The sequence below is a fragment of the Eutrema salsugineum genome, unplaced genomic scaffold (genome assembly GCF_000478725.1).
Source record: "Eutrema salsugineum unplaced genomic scaffold, Eutsalg1_0 scaffold_6, whole genome shotgun sequence".
Lineage (NCBI taxonomy): Eukaryota > Viridiplantae > Streptophyta > Magnoliopsida > Brassicales > Brassicaceae > Eutrema > Eutrema salsugineum.
In genome coordinates this window covers 11,962,047-11,975,692 of record NW_006256547.1, presented here as the reverse complement: position 1 = coordinate 11,975,692, position 13,646 = coordinate 11,962,047, and the positions used below count along the sequence as shown (strand labels likewise).

At 43.6% G+C, this 13,646-nt stretch overlaps 2 protein-coding genes and 1 pseudogene across 2 annotated transcripts; 1 reads left to right on the top strand and 2 right to left on the bottom strand.

The window, feature by feature from the left end:
* Nucleotides 1–4,119: 4,119 nt before the first annotated feature.
* Nucleotides 4,120–4,851, bottom strand: LOC112083489. The gene is made up of 2 exons (XM_024151518.1): nucleotides 4,528–4,851; nucleotides 4,120–4,437 (listed from the first exon to the last, which is right to left on the bottom strand). The coding sequence occupies exons 1-2, from the start codon at nucleotides 4,849–4,851 to the stop codon at nucleotides 4,120–4,122; spliced, it is 642 nt and encodes a 213-aa protein (XP_024007286.1).
* Nucleotides 4,852–5,061: 210 nt separating this feature from the next.
* LOC112083488 lies at nucleotides 5,062–5,841 on the bottom strand. The gene has a single exon (XM_024151517.1). The coding sequence runs from the start codon at nucleotides 5,839–5,841 to the stop codon at nucleotides 5,062–5,064; it is 780 nt and encodes a 259-aa protein (XP_024007285.1).
* A 4,705-nt stretch (nucleotides 5,842–10,546) lies between these two features.
* On the top strand, nucleotides 10,547–10,613 carry LOC112083739 (annotated as a pseudogene).
* Nucleotides 10,614–13,646: the final 3,033 nt, after the last annotated feature.

Genomic DNA, 13,646 nt, shown 5'->3' with positions numbered 1-13,646 from the left:
CGATGATTCCAATGCGGTGAAAAGATGTGAAATCCAGGAAGCCTTCCACTTCCCAAGCTCCGACGGTTTCTTTACCAAAGTTCGAGCTTATTGAGTCATCTTGACTATGGAACTGGTCCCAGAGAAATTGGAGTCTTGAGTTGAAAGTTACTGCTTCCGGAAGGCAATATGGTCGATACGAGCCTAAATGAGTTGCGATACGCGCTAAGTATTTTCTCAGGCCTCGGCATCATTACCTCGACATTGCTCAAGTCAAGGCTCATATCTCGGGAGTGTTTTGGACTAGACCTCGTGCCGATGCCTCGGCATGTTGGGATCAAGGCATGCACACGTAAGAGATGAAGCTGGAAACGTCTAAGTGTTGAACGTGCACTTCGGTGTAATGGCCTCGGCGTGCATGCCGGACTCTGTTCTCCCGAACCCCTCGACTACCAAGCCCCGCGACATTTTATGGCGAGGTTCCTTGTCACAAACCCAGAATCAAGAACAAGACGGCTCAAGAACACACACGTGAAGATGGATCAAAGAATAGGGTTCATGCATGTTCTTGACGTGTTCTTCACGAGATCTTCATTTGGATCCTGACTCACGTGCACTCCTCGACATAAAGACCTCGGCTTCACTCTCTGACACACCGTGGCACTCACCCATCAACCCAAGAAGGTGGCTCAGTACCCGGTTTGTTCCGGGCTGACCCACGACACTTTCCCTTTGCTATAAATACATTTTAGGACCAAAAAACCTAATCATCTTATCTCTTATCATCTTTTAGCTCTAAGAACTTGCCTCTTTTGTGAAACTGGATTAATCTAATCCGATATCTCGTTTTTGCATCAGAATCTTGTTCTTTCTTTATCTCTTTTATCATCCAGTGTAAAACTCCTTATCATGACTAGCTACACGTCTTGCAAGGGACTTAGTGAGCTCGTTATGATCAGTGAGTAGTCGTTTAAGCGGCTTTAGATAGGTACATTAGGGTGCTTTCAAGATAGATTAGTGGGTTTAGGTGTCTAGTCTTGCATGTTTCATTCCTTAACCGACGAGATCTCTAGGCTGGATCCAAGCACATCACTTGAGGTTCAGATCTGAGACATATCTCGCATCAAAAGTGTTTGTAGAAATGTCTGAACCACTCGGTTAAGGGTTTAAGAGTCTTTCATCGCGAGAGTGATAGTTTGTTCTCTTAAATGACATTTTTGAACTGAATCTTATTGCTGACTGATTCGTGCTTCTCAAAAGGGATTTTGGTATGAAAGAGGATCAGTTTAGATGTTTAATATTTTCATGAGAAGATTAACATGCCTTGAGTTCAAAGTTAAATGAAATCGCTTGATAAAATGATTCATTAACCCATTAGTTTAGCTTGGATGCACCCGAGTCAAATATCCTGTCTAAAGCTTCTGCCTTTATCACATATTATCATCATCCGAACCATTTGCTTGTCATTTGCATCTTTACTTAGTTTAAATCTCATCTCTTGCTTCATTTTTATGCTCATTCACTTGTTAATTAGTTTAGCTAAAACCTTTATCATTGTCTCTTGACTTAAGATCACAAGTAATATAGATTAGTGTCTCCACTACAAGTTTGGTTTGATAACCCCTTGTACTACAAGGACAGGGGTATTGATAACCTCTTTAAAGAGTGAAAACTCTTAGTTATCACCGTTGAGAATCGTCTTATTAGCTGCTTCAGCTTGACCATTTCCTTGTGGATATCTCGGTGTCGACTTGCTCAATTCTCACAAAAAGCTTCAAACCGAGCCGAGATGAACTGGGATCTGTTGTCTGTTACAATCTTGTAAGGGAGCCCATGTCGACAGATGACATTCTTCCAGACGAAATGCTCGACTTGGGCGTCCTTGATGCTCGCGTACGAATCGGCTTCGACCCACTTGGAAAAATAATCGGTCAGAACCAATAGGAATCGTTTCTGTTTAGACTTGTGCAAAGGTCCGACGATGTCCATTGACCACCTCATAAACGGATAAGGAGCCGAGATTGATGATAACAATTCGGTAGGCTGATGAATAGTTGGGGTGTGTCTCTGGCATTTTTCACTTAACGGAGAACTTCTCGCAGTCTTTCACCATGGTCGGCCAGTAGTAATCGTGTCGCTTTATCTTGATTGCTAAAGATCTTCCGCTTGCATGGTTGCCGCATGCGCCACTATGAACTTCTTCCATGATCTTTCTCGCTTCAGATCCTTCGACACATGTTAGCAACGGTCCCGAAAATTGCCACTTGAAGATGTTTCCATCTAGGAGTATATAACGAGCTGCTTGAGTTTTGAGTTTCCGAGCTGCCCATTTGTCCGATGGCACCTCTCTGTCTGCGATGTATGTCTGAATTGCTCCCATCCATTTTTTGTTGCTTCCGTATTCTGTTGTTTCTTGGGAAGTATCTTCGTCCATGTCGGCTACGCCGTTGTCTTCGTTGATCTCTTGCTCTTCTTCGGGAGGATTGACCAGGTTGACTCCATCTACGACACCGATGCTAGGTTTCTCGATAAAATCCACCGGTATAACCCTCTTCAATCCTGGATCAGAGGTCGAGGCAAGGGCGGCCAGGGCACCGGTGGATGCATTTTCCCGCGATGTATTCACGTAAGCTCGAATTCTTTGAACTGCTCCGTCAACTCTTGAACTACTTTCAGATATGCTTCCATCCTGCCGTCTCTCGCCTCGTATTCTCCATTGAACTGGTTCGCGACGAGCTCTGAATTGCAGAAGGCACGGATTTTCTGGATCCGGATCCCAAGCGCGAACCAAAGTCCAGCGATTAATGCCTCGTATTCTGCGTCGTTGTTGGATGCATGAAACGTCAGACGAAATGACTATTCGATGATCTCACCAATTGGTGACGTTAGCCGTATACCTACTCCCGAGTCCTGTTTCGATGACGAACCATCAACATGCAATGTCCAACTAGACTCGGAGGTCGGCTCTTCTACTCCTTCAGTCGGAAGTTCGATCAAGAAATCGGCAAACACTTGAGACTTTGCGCACGACCTGTTCCTGTATTCGATGTCATATTCACTTAGCTCCACCGCCCATTTTGCTAGCCTTCCGGATTGACTCGGGCTATGCATGATGCATCGTAGTGGCAGAGTAGCGAGGACTACGATCGAGTGCGACTGAAAGTAAGGTCTCAGTTTCCGAGCTGGCATTACGACAGCTAGGGCGACCTTCTCCATTTGCGGATAACGCGTCTCTGCCTTGGTTAAACTGCAGCTCACGTAAAAGACGGGTTTTCCCTGACCAGTACTCCACTTACTACAGTTGATGACACAGCGATATACAGAAACAGCGGTTCTCCTTCCACTGGCTTCGCGAGGACCGGCGGATTCGCCAGGTAGACATTCAGGTCTTCGAATGCCTTTTCACACCATTCGTCCCATTCAAATTTCTTATTGCCCCTAAGGGTATCATAAAAAGGCAGACATTTATCGGTCGACCTGGAAGTAAAGCGGTTGAGAGCTGCTACGCGTCCTGTCAATCTTTGGACTTCTCGTTTTGTTCTTGGAGACGCCATTTCTATCAGCGCGTTGATTTGCTTTGGATTTGCTTCGATTTCTCGATGAGTTACAAGGTATCCGAGGAACTCTCCAGACATCACCGCGAATCGACACTTCGCCGGATTCAGCTTCATGTTATGCAGGTTAGCCGCTCGAAACAGTCTTGCAAATGCTTCACGTGATCTTTCTCCTCGAGTGACTTAACCAACATGTCATCAATATAAACTTCCATTATCTTGCCAAGCTGTTCCGCAAACATTTTGTTGACGAGCCTCTGGTAGGTTGCGCCCACATTCTTAAGCCCAAAAGGTATCACTTGTAGCAGAAAATTCCCCGATTTGTTATGAATGCCGTTTTTTCCCTGTCGTCGGGGTTCATGAATATCTGGTTGCAACCCGACAAAGCATCCATATATGTGAGCAGTTTGTTCTTTGACGTGGCTTCGACTAGTCGATTGATATGAGGTAGCGGGAAACTGTCTTTCGGGGACGCCTTATTGAGGTCGGTAATCTACGCACACACGCCATTTACCGTTTTTCTTCTTCACTACTACGGGATTAGCGAGCCAATCTGGGTATGTGGCCTCGGAAATCAAACCAACCTTTAGGAGTCGCTATACTTCGTCGTCACTGCTTTGGCTCGGTCAGGGCCTAGCTTTCTCATCTTCTGCTTCACCGGTTTGAACTTTGGGTCCACGTTGAGCTCATGGCACGCCACATCGATGCTAATTCCCGGCATGTCTTCCGCGCCCCATGCAAATGTTCCAACATTCTGTTTTAAGAAAGCGACGAGCTCCGCTTTAATCGCCTCGTCGAGTGTTGCTCCGATTTCTACGCACCGCTCCGGATGTAATTCGTCTATGCATATCGAGATCACCGGATCACAGCTCGGCACGCTCTTCTCCTCACGCGCCTTGCCGATCTATAATTTCTATAAGAGCTTGGCGAGCTCGTTGGCAGGTTCTTGATTTGTCTTTAGCTTCTTCCTGTTTTTGTCTGCGACCGAGTCTACTTCGGGCTTTCTCATCTGATGCTCGGCCAGGAAGCACATGCGCGACTCTTTTTGGTTTCCCCATATCGTCTTGATTGCGCCAGGAGTTGGGAACTTGACGCATAAATGATAGGTTGATGGAACGGCTTGCATTGAGTTCAACCACGGCGTTCCCATGATTACATTGTAAATCGCTGGATGGTCAGCTATGGAAAACTCCATGACCTTTGTTACTCCTCCTGCTTGCACGGGAAGCCTGATCGACCCGATCGTCATTGTTGTTTCCCATGAGAATCCTGTTAATGGCTTCGGGACAGCGGTTACTTCGGACAAATCGATTCCCATCCTTCTAAGGGTTTCGCGGAAGATGACGTCTACCGAGCTTCTCGTATCGATTAAGATTCTAGCGACATCATGGTCCCTAATAGTAAGCTCAATTACGAGGGGATCACTATGTGGCGCATCGATTCCCACGGTTTTGTCTTCCGAAAACAAAATTGTGGTAGCGGGATAGCTCGGGGGCTCCGCCCAGTTAACACTTGCATCGGCTCTCCTCTAGAAAGCTTTAATCGACGATACGGTGTCGAGACAGTATTGTGATCCGACCATTATCATATTGATCTTTCTTCTGGGGCCATCTCGCGGATCCTCATTATTCCTCCTTCCTCGCTTTTGGGCTTCGCCTCGGTTCCCTTGCTCTCGGTTTGGGGGGTTAACTTCGTCACCTTCTCGCTTCTCGTCTTCGGGCTCCTTGGCAGCTATGGTTTCTTCGGGCTCTCCTGCTGCTCGTTTTGCGGCGAGTCTGGCTGCCAAGAACCAACAATTTGTCGTTGAGTGCCCGTAGCATTGGTGGTGTTCGCAGAATGCCTTTTCATCATATGTTCGGGGGTTCCGAGTCCAAGTTTTCCATGGTCCTTTGCCTCGTCCTGCTCCCACTTGATAATTATGGGCTCCTTGTAGCCTCGGCCCTTCGTGGTGCACATAGTCATTACTCCTCACATTTCTTTGGCGCGTCGTCAGAGAATTTCGGATCGCCGCTTTTGTCGATTCGTACTGCTCGTCTAGGTTTTTCATCTCTTTTTCATTCACGATAACGTCGGCAGAGCGATGTAGGGCATCTTGGATCGTGAGCGGCGTGTTCAACGCCATTTCTCTTTGGAACTCGGATTTATACCATAGTGATCTTTTCAGGGCTTCAAGGGCTGCCTTATCGCTCACTCCTTCCACCTTTGACACCACCGCTTTGAACCGAGCCATGTAAGTTCTCAATGGCTCGTTCGGTCCTTGAGACAAAGTCCATAGATCGGCATCAGAGGTTCCTCGATCCATAAACATGGAGTACAGCTTCAGAAAATGGTGGATAACTGCTGAAAGTTGTTAATGGAGTTACACTCGAGCCTCGAGAACCACTCCAATGCTGCGCCCTTCAGGTGTTCGACAAAGAGGAGACAGAAACCAGCATCTCTTTCGTCTTTGCTGAGATTGGGGGCGTTTCTCGAGAAGGCTCGGCCCATGCCGATCCGAAAAGCTGTGATGTGTGCCTTTGGGTCGGTTGTCCCTTCGTAAAAGGGTATTCTTATCTTTCCTGGTTCAGGGATCCGGGCTTCAGTGATTCGCGCCGTGAATGGCGTGCGCTGTGTTTCTTCCAACATTCGATCTATCTCCGGTGTCGAACTGTTTGCATGATGGACTTGTGATCGGACCGCTTTCATCTCGGCGGCTGTCCGAGCTATAGTAGCTCGGAGCTCGTTCATCTCCTTCATCTGGTTGTTCTTTCGCGGCTCGTCAACTTTGTCTTCGATACTGCCACCATTTAGAGCGGCTTGGCGTGCGTTACCGCGTTGATTCCCTTTTCGCGCCAAGCTATCTTGTTTCATTTGCTCGACCAAGAGCAAGTTTTCCTCCTCTTTCATCAGGTTTTGATTTCGGAGTGCGGCGTCATCCTCTTCATTCGCTCTTGCTCCTTCCAACGTTTCTTCGAGTTTGGCTCAGGTAATGCGTCCTGAAGCACGGCTCGGTTGGAGGACGAGTTCCTCTTCCTGGTCGTCTTCATCATCGACATTGATCATCTCCTTACAGGTATCTTCTGTGGCCTCACCATTTTTCTGCTTGGCGTGTTTTTCGCTGTGCGCTCTTCTTTTCCGAGCTAGCAGAGGTGGTTCGGTCTGTGTGGACTTCTTCACCGCGGGTGTCACCAAGTTGGACGGATTTTGCTGCGCCCCTCCGAGCCTGTTTGCGGGCGTCGCGAACTCGAGGGCGGTTGGTCGCAGGCCGAACCTTCAAATGGATTTACTCACTAATTATAGTTAACACACTTGATCTTTTGCAAGGAGTGATGTTAAGCATGATTAGAAGCTTTGAATGAGATGGAGAAATGATTTGATGCAAAGAGACACTCTTAAAATCGATTAAGAAATGAGAGATATCTCTTAGAACCAAAGTATTTACACTTAAAAGGCAAAGGAAAACATCCTTAGGGTTTTTCCCAAAATGGTATTTATAGTTTTTAAAAAGGAACCAGGTCAGCCTGGAATAAACCGGGTACTGAACCGGTCTTGCTGGATCTTTGGGTCACACCCTTGGGCTGGACAAGTCTTGTGCCGAGGTCATTATGGTGAGGGTGTCTTGCATCTGGATTGAAAGTAGAAAAACACCCTTGAATCTTGCATGGATCCCTGGGTTTAATCTTCTCGTGAAAAGGTTTTGATTTGAGAATTGTTTATGAGCTGAACTCTGCATGAGAAAGCCTCGGTATAAGCTATCCCGAGGTATTTAGTCGAGGTTTGGCTAAGTTCATTCGCAAGCATCCTCGGCTTGACCTTGTATTGAGGGTCTTGAGCCGAGGTGTTTTACACTTAGTCAAATTCGGGCTCTTGAACCTCCTTCCATGTATTGCCTTGGTACAGCTTTAGGCGAGGTAAATGACTGAGGCTTGACCAAAATATTTTGCAAAAATAGCCTTGGTATATCCATACCGAGGTATTTTGGTCGAGGGTCTTTCCCAACACTTAGCAGAATTTCTTGATTTAGAAGATCACAGCCTTGATACTTAGTTGTTTCATGAGAAGCTTGTGATGATGAAATGCCTCGGCTTGGGCTATGGTGAGGCTTATGGTCGAGGTAGAGACAAAACCTTTCGTGAATATGACCCTCGGTATAGGTATCCCGAGGTGTCCAAGCCGAGGTTCTTGTGAAACACTTAGCATAGATTTGCTCCTTGAAACCAGAACTGATATGTGTGTCTTCTGCTTCTTGTAACTTTTATCTCACAACTCCAAATGATATGAAACCAAGTCCACGTGACAGATCAGTCCAATAGCTCAAATTTTGGTTAAGAACTCAATTGTATCCGGGGAGTGGAAGGTCTCCCGGACAGCCAATCCTTACAGTGCATCAGAAAGATCAGAATGAGGCTTCTAGACCCGCGTTCATTCCGGAAACGTTATCTTCCAGTTCAGAGCTCAAAACTGTATGATCTCAAGTGTTCTGGAAAGAAAACTCGACATTCTTGAATCTTGATGAATGCTCCGGAAACTGAATCGGAGAGGAAGGGCATCGTCCATCATAATCTTTAAAACACATCAGATCGGTCTAAAATGGAAGCGTCTTCTGATGGCTTGATAGGCAAGAGTTTTTAAGTCTTGAGGGCTATCAATCCCCTTGTCAAAGTATTGTAAAGGGTGTCAATCCAAGAATGTGGAAGCTAGACACTAGACTTTATGATCTGTTACTTAATTCAAGCAAACAAGTGAGGGTTGGTTTGAACTAATGATTAAAACAATAAACTTAACAAGATTAATAATAACAAATGATCAAAAGCAAGAAACAAGTGATAGCAAATGACAACTGAATGATAACAAGATGAGAAAACTAAGCCTCTAGGTGTAGTCATTGATTAGGGTGCTTTAAATGTAAACTAATGATGTTAAACAACAATGCAACACTTGCTACTATTTCGTCTAGGCTTCTTAATCAAATTAATCCACTCTCATGACAGAAATCCCTTTGCAAATCACTTAATCAAGTCTAACAACCATTAGAGATAATCAAGCAATCAACAAGCATAATGTTCCAAGCCTAATAAGTGACCAAACAATCTCTAGCAAAGAAAGACTGAATCTTATATAGAAAGACATAGCAAGCAATCACATGATCTCTAATCCAATCAACTTAGAGTTTAAAGTTAGACTAATCCTCTCATGAAGGTATTAATCTCTATACTAATCCACTTTCAAACCAAATTCCCATTTGTGAAATATGAACTAGTAAGCATTAAGAATCAACTCTAATATGTCATTTATGCAATTAACAAACATCATCATGGCATTAATGCATAAACCCTTAGTTAGCTTTCATTCAGGCATTTCATCATACATTTTTGGTTGCATGAAATACCCAGATTCTAGACCCAAGTGATGTGCAAGGATCTAGCATTAGGATCAGCTAACTAAGGAAATGAGAAGATAATCTAAGCTTAAACAATAATTAATCTACATCTAAGCACCCTAAATCTACACACCTAGATGCTTAAAGAGAGACTACTCACTAATCATACTTAACTCTCTTAAACATTTGCTAGTAGAGTAGTTTAGCATGATTAGAGATTAGAAATGAAGATGGAGAAGATAGAGGATGATCGATTTCAGCTTTAAACACAAAAGATCCTTGATTTCTTTTGATTCAAACCCAGAAAATGAAGATATCTCTTACAAAGTTTTTGGTCTTTCACAATTAATTAGAGAGAATAAAGCTTAACTCCAAATTGACTCCAAAACACCTGTAAACACTCCAAAAGTGCAAGACTCTCTAGGACCTAATGCAATTACTAACTAAAGTTATAAATAAAGACAAAATAATGTAAAACTACCTAAATGTATGCATGAGACTCAATATTCGGACCAAAAATGCAATCCTAAGTATGCAAATTATGAATATATCAACTCCCCCACACTTATCCTTTGCTTGTCCTCAAGCAAAAAAACAAAGAACAAATGAGAGAAAGATGTTGAATGCATTGGGAGTTCATATTTCCTTTGGAAGAGAGAAGTGACCACTAAGAGAATTCAAGTTCATGCTTAATATGCAATGCAAACACCTCAATCCTCTCCAACTTTGAAGAAGACCCCGAAGCCAAATCTGACGTTAAGACAACCAGCACGACTGATCTTTGATGCGTGTTGGGAACTGGAAATTTATGCCGAGTCTTCATGTAAGTAAGCTTTTTGGCCGAGAATCTGTTCCGCAGTAAGCTTTTTGGCCGAGAATCTGTTCTGCGGTAAGCTTAAAATTCCAACCCGTCTCGGCATAAAACTAAGCCAATGCAGAACTTGATCCTGTACAGCCTTTATCCGATGAAACCTCCACCCGGTAAGCAATTTGGCTGATGGTTGTGTGATCCAGGCACAAGCAACACCCGATAAAACCTTCTCCACCCGGTAAGCAATTTGGTCGATGGGAAGCTTCCCGTGAAGGGTTTTTAGCCGATAGAATCTTTCCTGTGGTACATGCTTTGGCCGATAAACTCAAACATCTTGATTTCACCATTTTTCAACCTCCAAACTCCATTTAAACACCTGGTCTCAACTCTTCTCCTCCAAACACTCCAAAGTACCTGTTTAAGACTTCAAACCATGCAAAGACTCTTTTGGACCTAATGCAACTCCTAAGTCATAAAACAATGCCTAAAGACCTAAAATGCATGAAATGAGACATGATTTGGAATGAAATATGTAAGCTAAATGATGCAAATTATGAACATATCAGTATCACAAGCATGTATATTCTTATTTTGAAATTTAAGAAGTTGACTTACCATGCTTTATAGCTCAGAAATCTCCCTTGACTCATGACCAATGATAGTCTTCTTTGATCTGTCATACTCAGGGTTGTTGTTGCTGTTAGCTACAGCCAAATTTTCGATGAGTGCTCTCCCTTGTAATATCGTTTTCAAACTGAAATCTCCATTGCTGGAAGTGTCAAGAGAAAGTTGATACTTCTGCTGAATTCCTCTATAGAAGGTGCTTAGCAGGTTTCTCCAGAGAAACCATGATGAGGGCAGTCTCTCTTATACTCTTTAAATCGCTCCCAAGCTTCATTCTATTGGGCCTTGTTGGAACTTTGTATCTTGTTTCTCAGCTGGTTCGATCTTGACTTGGTGTGGAGGTGGTTCAGGAAAGCTGACTTGCATTCTTCCCATGAAGTAATAGAACCGGTTGGCATAGATTTTAACCATCTAAAAGCTTTATCACTTAGAGAGAAAGGGAAAAGCTTACACTTCACATAGTCCACAGTGGCTGGAGTGGTTCTCACTGATAACACCGTATTTTGACCACTTTTATGGATCATAACTATGTCTTATGCAGGTGTTTTAACTCTGTTTTCAATGTTTTTTTTTAAATGTTTTCAATTTTTTTTTAAATGTTTTAGATTTTCAAAAGACTTTACAGGAAACTTGGGCAAAAGATATGCAATTTGGAACAAATGAGCAATTTTCGATAAATGCAGACCGTCAGAAGTATGACAAGCGATGAAGACCTTCTCACCGTCCCAAAATTTGAGACAACATAGAGGATCCAACCAGCTTTCTAATGCACTTGGTTTGGAGACAATACAACGGTTAGATCTTCAGATACTCCCGATGCAAGAATGACAGAAAATGCAGTTCCGGAAGAGAGCCATGTGCCGGGACCGCGGCCAACACCTATTTTCCCGCGGGTAGAGCCACCGCGACCGCAGAACTTGGTCGTTCACTTTCCAGACGACTTAATTAAAGCCCAGATCGATTCCTTTCGTTATTTTTGAAGCCCTAAGTGTCCAGGACCACCCTAGAAGCTATAAATACCCTCTTTAGGTCATTTTAAAGAGAGAGAAAGACGAATAGAAACACATACTTAGAGAGAGAGAGAGAGAGAGTTCGTGTGGAACCGTAGAGGCCGCCGCCGTCGATCCCGAAGAAGGAGCCGCCGCTGGAGAGCATCATCGCGCCTCCACCTGCAACTCTGTTCTTCGTTTTCTTCCTTCTTTTCTTTAGTTTCCTGTACTTTCAATTTCGTTTATGATGCTTTGTTACAATACGTTTGAGTAGTTACCCAGTTGGGTTTAAAGGGATCGTTCAAAGGGAATTTCATGTGTCTTTGCTTATGAATTGATAGATTTAGGATTATTAATCTTCTAGATGTTCTTTGTTTGCCTTTAATCTTACTGCGTGATTCTTTGCTGGCCACTTAGAAGCCGATCTGACATGATATGTTGGGAAAGCTTTCATTGATTGTCTGAACTAGGGTGAAACGAGAAATGATTCTTTAGGAGTGGAAACCTACCTATAGTTGAGTTGTGAATGTTGATGAGTCTTGTTCTGCTATTGCATCTTCTCCCTTCCAGGATCAGAGTGGAAACCTACTGATCAGGGTTACGAGAGATAGTTGTTTAGTGCTGCGAAAGTAGGCTATTCATACTTCCGTGCTTCGAGTTCTAGAACATACGTAGTTGATTACCTTTATCACTTGTTTAAAATCGACATAGCTTAGTCCATGAACCCCTGTGAAACCCCTTGAGCCCCAACGTTTGTCTTTCATTGCTTACAACCTTCGATTTTCTTTGCTTTTCATTTACTTATTACCTGCTTCCAATCGCTGTGTTTAATCGCTTTTTACTTGCTTTACTTGCTTTAGTTTTCTTTCAATTGCTTTTTACTTGCTTTCTAGTTTAGATTTAGTGACAACCAAAAACCCAAAACCAAAACCAAAACCTTTTTAGTTCTAATCTGAATTGGGCGTTGCCGTGAATTCGTACAGAAACAACTAAGTCTCTGTGGATCGATACCCTAAGTACTACAGCGCACATCTGTGCACTTGCAGACATTTAGGGGTTATAAATTTAAAACCTGACAACAAACCCGTTTTGCTCGACATCAATTTTTTGGCGCCGTTGCCGGGGACTTTGATTTGTTTCGTTACGAATCCGAGCTTAAATCCGTTAGAACACTTGTTTACTTTTACCTTTTCTTTTGAATTTTTCAGGGTTTTCTGCAATGAGAGACCCGGAACATGTTCCCGGGACTCTTGGTGATCCACCATATCGTGTGGATGGTGATCCAAGCGATGATGACCTGACTGATGATGAGTTTGAAGAACCGATCTATGATGACAATGAGCTAATCGGATCGACAAAACGTAAAGATAATGATGAACTAATTGGAAGTTTCGATTCACTCGAGAATTTCTTGGGAGATCGAAGAGCTATTCAACCAGCCTTACCTGAGGATGGCAAAACCGAAATTAAGGTACCCTATATCCATTTAGTTCAACAAAATCAATTCCATGGTTACAATTCCGAACACCCGATTGACCATATCGAGACGTTCGAAGAATTATGTGCAACCATAATAGCAAATGGGGATTACCACAAATGTAGTCTTTTCCTATTCTCTCTTAGAGATAATGCCAGCAAATGGCTAAAATCTTTGCCACCTGCTTCACTAAATACGTGGGCAGCGTGTAGAACTGCTTGATATATTCATAAATTCCATCATTTAGTGTACATATTTTAGTCCAAATCATGTCTTATCTCATGCATTTTAGGTCTTTAGGCATTGTTTTAGGACTTAGGAGATTGCATTAGGTCCAAGAGAGTTTTGCATGTTTTGGAGTGTTAAACAGGTGCTTTTGGAGCCAATTTGGAGTGGAGGATGTGATTCAGATGAAGAAATGGAGTTGGAATGATCAAAAATGTTGAAAAGGAGCAATTTTGGGTTTCTCGGCAAAATGGTGTACTGAAGGTCGAAGGTTCTCGGCCAAAATCCTTCCCGCGGGTAGAACTCGGGGCCAAAAACACGTGCCGCGGTTAAGTTTCTCGGCCAAAAATCTCGAGTACAGATACATCTCGGAAATCACATTACCGGAAGGTCTTTCCGTCAGATCCAGCTGTCGGAGTCTTCATAAAAGTTGGAGACAATTGAGTCAAGAGTTTAGAACAGTTAGAATCAAACCATTTGGACGACGGAGCTGAACGATATGGTAATCGGAAGACAGACTTCTCTCGCATCCATTCCGGAGCAATCCGATACTCCTGAATGATCGCCTGTCCGGGGAACCTTCCGGTCTAATTCAGTTGTCGGGGGCTTCATCAAAGTTGGAGACGAT